This window comes from Mustela nivalis (assembly GCF_964662115.1).
Source record: "Mustela nivalis genome assembly, chromosome: 9".
Classification (NCBI taxonomy): Eukaryota; Metazoa; Chordata; class Mammalia; order Carnivora; family Mustelidae; genus Mustela; species Mustela nivalis.
The window spans coordinates 88,511,632-88,520,340 of record NC_139028.1 but is presented as its reverse complement, the minus strand read 5'-3'; the positions used below and the strand labels follow the sequence as shown (position 1 = coordinate 88,520,340).

At 45.9% G+C, this 8,709-nt stretch overlaps 1 protein-coding gene across 1 annotated transcript; it reads left to right on the top strand.

The window, feature by feature from the left end:
- The first annotated feature begins 283 nt into the window (after positions 1–283).
- Positions 284–7,814, top strand: KCNA4 (potassium voltage-gated channel subfamily A member 4). The gene is made up of 2 exons (XM_082682824.1): positions 284–758; positions 3,868–7,814. Exon 2 carries the CDS (start codon positions 4,644–4,646, stop codon positions 6,606–6,608), a length of 1,965 nt encoding a protein of 654 aa, XP_082538950.1. The 5' UTR covers positions 284–758; positions 3,868–4,643; the 3' UTR covers positions 6,609–7,814.
- The last annotated feature ends 895 nt before the right edge of the window (positions 7,815–8,709 follow it).

Genomic DNA, 8,709 nt, shown 5'->3' with positions numbered 1-8,709 from the left:
GTTAGCGAGACTGGACCTCCCGTCGAGGTCTTCCCTGCCAACCTCTCTCTTGGGCTCCCGCTCTGCGGTGCGGACCCCCATTTCAGCGCCAACGGGGACTCCCTTTCTTCCGGGATTAGGGCTTCGCCTCTGGGGACGAGGGCCAGAGGCTCCCGGAATCGCTCCCTGTTGCTCCCCAGCGTCGGGGGGTCGGCCAGGGGGGCGGGCAGTGGCGGCGTCGTGACTGTGCCCGCCCCGCGGCGCGGGGAGGTGCCCCAGGCTACAGCCCGCTCGCCACACCCTCGGCACAGCCCTGGCCCCGCCCCCGGCCGGCGCGCGCTCCCGGCCAGGGGAGGCGTGTGCTGCTTCTGCAGCCAGCGAGAGAGGGAGAGGGATGGATATTGGAGGAGGAATTCGGGCTTAACAAGTGATCGCTGCTGTCTAGGATTTTGTTTCTTTTTCTGGGGGAACCTTGAATTCCTTTTCCGATTGAGCCCTCCTGTGCTGAACTCCAGAGGAACCAGAAGTCTTGGGGTCTTCCCCGGGGTAGCCCTGATCCCCACCCCTGGCTCCAGCAGCGAGGACTCTGTGCCCCCCCGGCCAGGCAACAGAACTTGTTTCGTGGATATTTTGGAGCTTCCACCTGCCACACCGGAGTGATTCCTTCTACCACCCCCCAAGAACATTCTTCCCCTCCTCCAGCTGTTGCAGCTTGAGGGGGAAAGACAAACCGAGTGGGGGATTTTCTTTATATTTATTTTTCACTCCGCCCGGGAACGGTAAGTATGATACCTCTCTTATCTTTTCCCCACCGTCCTCTTTTGGTTGTTAAGAAACAGTGGACATTTGAGGGATAAATAATATCGGGAATGTGACAGAAGGGCATGAATGGAAGGCGGTTAAAAATAAACCAGGAGGTGGAAGAAGGGAGGTGCAGATGCTGCGCGGCGCTCCGGGGGGCCAACAGTTGTTATTTTCCTAACCCCAGGGATGGGGTGCGTGCGCCCTGCTTAATGTGCCCGAGCGGGAACCTAGGTCTGGAGGGGAGGGTGCGATTAAAGATGTCGTTTTCCAACGACATGGGGTTCAGATTTAGCATCGTTTTCCCTCATCCCAGACTCACCGGTTCCGTTCCTTTGGGAACAGCTGGCGAACGGGTTTGAATTGCTGCCTCTCCCAGCATTTGGATTTGCGTGCATTTTCCGAGCATTTCAGTAGCACATAGGGACTGTGTAAATGGCGTGCGCTGAAGTGTCCATTTCTCACGGTGTTGGCTTTTTGATTTTTTCAATCTCTCTCTTTTTCTCTCTCTCTCTCTGATAGGTGCAGGTACCACCCTAAGACAGTTGCAGGAATTAGCACTGAGGGATGATAACAGCCTTGTTGTTGGGGAGCAGGGGAGGAAAGCAAGGATACTTGGCTGTTGTTTGGGGGGCACAGGGATTGGGGGAATAGGTAGTCTGCAAAATCCGATTAGTTTAATGGTGTTAAAGAGGAAGGGAAATTTCTATGCAAAGGTCTCCCCCACCAAGGCTCCTGGGAGTAGTCTTGAACAGATTCCCCTACGCATGAATACCTAGGGGAGGAAGAGAGATTTTTAAGCCAGTCTTGCTGTGTGGAAGGTTTTCCTTCTCTTTCCTTTTTTTCTTATTCTTTTCTTTCTTCTCCCACCTGCTCCCTCCACCACCTCCTCCTCCTCTTCTACTTCATCATCATCATCATCTTCTTCTTCTTGGTTGGGAATAGTGAGGTAACTGGTAGCCAATTAAAAAGGAAGGCAATCTGCTTTTTGTAAGGTGGGGGAGGGAGATAAATAAAAATGACCAAACCCAAATAAATAAATAAATAATTGGCTCAGGGCAAAGTGAGGGCAGGTCTACATCTCCTGCAGAGTTGATGGTGAGTTAGAAGACATGCTAATTCGTGACCTTCTGGGAGCACTTAGCTGGCAGAGGGGTGTGCATAGTATACAAGAATACAGATACTTTGGTTCTAGGGTTTTATTTAAATAGTGTATTCTAGCTGCTTTGAGGGAGTTGGGGGAAGAAAATGGGCAAACTCTTAGGCTCTTTGGCCTGTGGAAGTCTTTTAAAGGTGGTGGTGGTCTGACCTTCTAGAATAAATGTAACCCCAGGGTGGTTTGATAAATAGACATCTGGAGACATCCTGAAGGTAAACGTTTCAATGTATTTCCTGTTATTAGGAGTCAGGCAAAGGAAGGGGCTTGTCATTTGAGATACCTTCGGAGGTGTATTTGGTGTCCTAATCAAGCTCACCTCTTGCCTTAGGAGATGTATGGTGGGAGGTGCTCTGTTTACCACTTCCCTGCTTTGTCACTTCATAAAACTTGGGTGGGTTTAGCCTTCTAGGCTGAAAAGGTTCAGCAAGGAGCAGCAGCAGGTGGTCAAGGGCTGAGTCCCTTTAATGGCTCCAGAAAGCCATTTCTCTTGTGCTCCCCAAGTGCTTCCAGTAATAGAAACTGGTAGATGCCCTGAATTCTGACTGTCATCATCCTCCCCAATTCTCTGGGCTACTCTGCATTCTTGGAAGTCCTGTTGGACAGAGTGAATGCAAAAGCATAGGAGACAGAAGATTAGGGCAGTTCTTTTAGGTCCTGGCTGAGGAGATGAATTAGTTGGACCTAGAGAGAGCCAACTAAGAAGAAAGGCCAGGAATACCAAGTGACAGTGGAGACAGATCCGGGCTCCAAGGAAGAAGTGATCAGCAAGTGGTAGATTGGAACTAAAAGTGGGCAGAGAGAGGCAAGGGAGGCAGCGGGGTTTGGGAGACTGGAGATAATGGATTATATTATGGGGGGGTGTGTGATAGGCTGAAAATAAAATCCATACAAACTGGGATTTAATATATAAGGAAATATTCCCTTGAAAGAAGTGTAGGAGGAAGCATTGAGGGGAATATGGAGGAACCGCAAGGAGAAAAGATGATTATCAGAGAAGTGGAAACTGGGATTAGCTCCTAGGCTGTGGGTGGTAGGGAGTGTTCTGGAGTCTGGGGAACAGAAAAACAACAACAGGGACATGCTTTAGGGAGTCAGGAAGTGCCAACCTAATATAGGCCATTGGTGTGTCTCAAAGTGTCCTAAATGTCCTTACATTCTGTCCTCCCTGTAACTGAGACTGTGGTTTAAGGACATATACATTTGGGCGTGAGTAGATTGACAATAAAAGCTTAGGTTACAGTCGGGTTATTCAGAACTACCAGCATTTATTGACATTCATTACGTATGTGTTATTCTGTCAACATTCAGAGCCTCGTTCTGGTCCTCAGTAATTGGGATGGGGATGGGGGGGAGGTTGTATTATTACCTACACTTTGAAGACGGGGTGATTGAAGCTTGTTGAAGTGGTGGAGACTGGATTAAAAAAAAAAACCTGGTTTTTCCAACTGCTCTGATCCTGAATCAAGACAGAGAGGGGTGGAAAGGCACTAAATTCAGAAATATCTGATGAGTGGAAATTTTTTAAAAAAATGCCTTGAGATCAATGAGTGATGGAAGCAGCTGTAAAGTGACAGCATTATTATTGTGGAATGAAGAAAGTGACACCGAGAATTAAGACCTGGCATGAGTGAAAGGGAGAGCCGAAGGAAGAGCCATGTGGGTCGAGAGTGGAGAGAGGAAAGATAACTGAGTTGCCATGAAAATAGACTGAGCTGAAATAATAGCCAAAGAAGAAGGACAGAAGGATGATTTAGTAAGGAGATTTAACCACCTGCCCCACACTCCTTGGAAATTTGTGGTCACTGGGTGCTTTATGTGGTTTGCTTGAGGACAAGAGAAAGAAGGTGTATGGGAAGGAAACACTGTTGGCTCCTTATGATTTGATTCCTTTTATTTTTCTCCTATGCTTGTTTCCTTTCCTTTTTCAGGTGAAGTGCTTCCTCTGCATGATTTTAGCTGAAGGATGCTCTGCATTTCCTTGATTTCTATGGAGACCTCAGAGCTGGGTTTGCCCCTGCTGACACCTCATCTTGTAACTTCTCTACCTCCCAAGGTCTTTGCCCCTGTCGATAGCTTGGCATTGGCCCTGGGTCCAGGAAGCCTGTGATGAACTTGAGGGGAGCACCTGGAGAATCACCCTGATAGGCTTTGAGCAGCCATGGCTAGACGTACTTCGAGCCACGCGCTAACATGGGTCAAGCCGTCACTAGAAGGCAAGTGCTAAGACTAAAGGCTTATTTGCATTTTATTTAAATCTGATGGACTGAGCTTTGGACAATTTCCATGGCAGAAAAATATATTCCATTTTCTAGGCACAACTGCTGGCTGTCAGATACTTGCCGCCTTTGAATCTTGCGGCATCACCACCAACCACATCCTAGACGTATTTCCAAATTCGAACAGCCACCCGAAAACAGGTGTTTGGGAGACCCCAGCATTTTTTGACTTGGGCTTGAGAGTGCTAGGTTGTTTATCTAGACCAGCCAAGCTCTGGAGAGCAATGTTGAATCCCTGGGAACAGAGAGCATGGGGCGTACTGATTTAAAAACAGAAAATGCAAAGTTGGACTGAAAATATCCTTAGTCTTCCAAGCAATCTGCTTAAGGGTTCCAAACTTACCTTAATTTGGTGAGAAAAGAAGCTGCCCTATTTTTCTTTCTTCTTCTTCTACAACTGGAACCAGCCATTTCCAAAAACCACCACCATGGAGGTTGCAATGGTGAGTGCGGAGAGCTCAGGGTGCAACAGTCACATGCCTTATGGTTACGCTGCCCAGGCCCGGGCCCGGGAGCGGGAGAGGCTCGCTCACTCGAGGGCCGCCGCGGCTGCCGCCGTGGCAGCCGCCACAGCTGCTGTGGAAGGCAGCGGGGGTTCCGGAGGTGGCTCTCACCACCACCACCAGTCGCGTGGGGCCTGCACCTCCCATGACCCTCAGAGTGGCCGGGGGAGTCGGAGGAGGAGGCGCCAGCGGCCTGAGAAGAAGAAAGCCCACCACCGTCAGAGCAGCTTTCCTCATTGCTCTGACCTGATGCCCAGTGGCTCTGAGGAGAAGATCCTGAGGGAGCTGAGCGAGGAAGAGGAAGAGGAGGAAGACGAGGAGGAGGAGGAAGAGGAGGGAAGGTTTTACTATAGTGAAGATGACCATGGTGATGAATGTTCCTACACGGACCTGCTGCCTCAGGATGACGGGGGCGGTGGTGGCTATAGTTCAGTCCGCTACAGCGACTGCTGTGAACGTGTGGTGATCAATGTATCAGGCCTGCGCTTTGAAACCCAGATGAAGACTCTGGCCCAGTTTCCAGAGACTTTGTTGGGAGACCCTGAGAAGAGGACTCAGTATTTTGACCCTTTGCGTAATGAGTATTTTTTTGACAGGAACAGGCCTAGCTTTGATGCCATCTTATATTACTACCAATCAGGAGGCCGCCTCAAGAGGCCAGTCAATGTCCCCTTTGATATCTTCACGGAGGAGGTGAAGTTCTACCAGTTGGGAGAAGAGGCCCTGCTCAAGTTTCGGGAGGATGAGGGCTTTGTGAGAGAGGAGGAGGACAGGGCCTTGCCAGAGAATGAATTCAAAAAGCAGATTTGGCTTCTCTTTGAGTATCCGGAGAGCTCCAGCCCAGCAAGGGGCATAGCCATCGTCTCCGTCCTGGTCATCTTAATCTCCATTGTCATTTTCTGCCTGGAAACTTTACCTGAGTTTAGGGACGACAGGGATCTCATCATGGCACTGAGTGCAGGAGGACACAGTGGGTTGTTGAATGACACTTCAGCACCCCACCTAGAGAACTCAGGGCACACCATATTCAACGACCCCTTCTTCATCGTGGAGACAGTCTGTATTGTTTGGTTTTCCTTCGAGTTTGTGGTTCGCTGCTTTGCTTGTCCCAGCCAAGCGCTCTTCTTCAAAAACATCATGAACATCATTGACATTGTCTCCATTTTGCCTTACTTCATCACGCTGGGCACCGATCTGGCCCAGCAGCAGGGGGGTGGCAACGGGCAGCAGCAGCAGGCCATGTCCTTTGCCATTCTCAGGATCATTCGTCTGGTCCGAGTATTCCGAATCTTCAAACTCTCCAGGCACTCCAAGGGCCTGCAGATCCTGGGTCACACCCTCAGAGCCAGCATGCGGGAGCTGGGCCTTCTGATCTTCTTCCTCTTCATTGGGGTCATCCTGTTTTCCAGCGCTGTGTATTTCGCGGAGGCGGATGAACCTACTACCCATTTCCAAAGCATCCCGGATGCATTTTGGTGGGCTGTGGTGACCATGACAACTGTGGGCTATGGGGACATGAAGCCCATCACTGTGGGGGGCAAGATCGTGGGGTCCCTGTGTGCCATTGCAGGTGTGTTAACCATTGCTTTGCCAGTGCCAGTGATTGTCTCTAACTTTAACTATTTCTACCACAGAGAGACTGAAAATGAGGAACAGACACAGCTGACACAGAATGCAGTCAGTTGCCCATACCTCCCTTCTAATTTGCTGAAGAAATTTCGGAGCTCTACTTCTTCTTCCCTGGGGGACAAGTCAGAGTATCTAGAGATGGAAGAAGGAGTTAAGGAATCTCTCTGTGCAAAGGAGGGGAAGTGTCAGGGAAAGGGGGAGGACAGTGAGACAGATAAAAACAACTGTTCTAATGCAAAGGCTGTGGAGACCGATGTGTGAATCTTGTTCTCCACCCGCCACTACCCCCCCTCCCCAATCCCAGTATCTCCAAATATATTTATGCATAGAGAGTGCAGTTACGAAAATGAAATATGCAAACGAACCTAATGCATATAGTAGTACACCATTTAATGGTTATACGTGACATAATTGTTACCTTGTATTACATATCAAATAAATGATACATCTTGGAGAAGAGGGAGGCTAAAATAGGAGCAAATCTATCTTTATATTTTTTATTAGAATGCAAGAATTTTGCACATTAACTGGAAAAGATGTTAAAAGTAAAGATGGTTCCACGGAGAGAATGTATATGTGTGTATTTGTGTGTGTGTGTGTGTGTGTGTGTGTGTGTGTAAGTAAATTGTCAGCGTTGTTAGTAATTGTGCAATGATGGGAAAAGTTGGCATTTTGAAGTATTTACTATGTAAGAACTAATGAATTCAAACCGTCATTTATTAGTGCTTTGATAGCATCTCATGTCTTCGGATTCCATGGTTGTTTTTTTAAAAAATTGTAAGAATTACTGTGTAGAAAAAAAAAAAGAAAGTGAATTATTTAATAGAATATAGGTCACAGTTTTATCTTGGATTTAATTAAAGTTTATTTTTAACTAGAAATTAACTTTTAAAAAGGCTGCGGGGTCCTTTAGAAATTGATTATATTTTATTATTAATTTTGGGAAGATATGACAGCAAATGTCTAACAATATGGAAGAAGTGAAATTGGAGAAAATGTAACAAGTTTTGTTCACAGATAACAGGACTGGAATTTGTTTTTTTCCTTTGCACTACTTCATATGCTGGAGATTGAGAGAGACTTCCTACTGTGAATGTTTACTAATGTAACAGTTCAATGACAATCATTGGAAGAATGATTTCTTAGTCTTATTTTATAGTTGTTTTCTTTGTGTGAGACTAATGGCCACGCAGATGACAGCACATGATTCCCTGTTTTTAAAATCTAAATAACTGATTTGCAAAGGGAATATGAAGTAAAATTTAGCAACTGAATCTGTTGAAATTGGACTGTTACAATGATGCTTCTGAAACCATACTATTTTAATTATTCTTCTGCCTTTTAAATCCAGAATAATTTAACCAAAGTTAATGCATGCACTGAAAGAATTCTTGAAGAAATAAGATGCCAGCAGCTACAGTGATTATGGCTTAAGAGCTTTCTATTAAATGTGCAACATAAATGCTAGATTTATTAAGTTTATTTCTTTGTGCAGCTACCTAAAGGCACAGTGTGGGGAGTCACCTCAGAATTTAGCACTCTGTTTGCTAAAACTGGTATAAGGAATAATTGTGTCAGAACATTTGGTTTCAATATCACCATCATTTTCATTTTTGTTAACGGATCTTATAACACACATAACTGTGTTTTAATTCATAACAAGGTGTTCTAGAATGTGAGGTAACAGCTAGCAATCAGACCTGCACTGTTAAGTCATAATGAGATATAAATGAGCAAATTTAACATAAGAGGCCTTATTCTCCACTGTTTCTTCAACATTTATTTTTTATAAAATGGTTATCCTGAAGTTTGGGGAAAGTATACAATGTAGCACATAATGAACTCTGACAACTGTGACTATTAAAAAAAAAAAAAAAAGATCTAGAATAGCTTTTCTCAAGCTTTTAAGTCCCTGGTCATCATTTGATAATAACATAAATCTTCTTCAGTGATATTTGAAATTCCAAGTAAATCTAATGTTAGATTTACTAATGGTAGGTTTAAAAGCAAAGTTACACCCTTTTCCCCACCCCTTCCCCACCACTTACAGGGAAACACCTCTCAAGAATACCATTTGGGCAATGGAAAGCAGCAAGCCGGGGAGTTGATTGAATGCTCTGACCAAAGATCTCTAGTGGACAAGAGAGCGTGACAAAACAAGGAGATGCATGCAGTCTTGTAATAAGACTTCAAAGATGGCATTTTCATATATTTTGGATATGGAGCAAAAATGTGATAAGCATTAGACTAGGAGGTAGGCTCTCTGGGTTGGGTCACTATTCATTTGAAAAAGTCACCATAAATCTCTGCACCCCAATTTTCTCATTAGTGAAGAAGAGGGCACATAATGCTTTTGTTACAT

What these genes read in the sequence shown, in the direction of transcription:
- KCNA4 (XM_082682824.1), top strand. Translation starts at nt 4,644, where the DNA reads ATGGAGGTTGCAATGGTGAGTGCGGAGAGCTCAGGGTGCAACAGTCAC.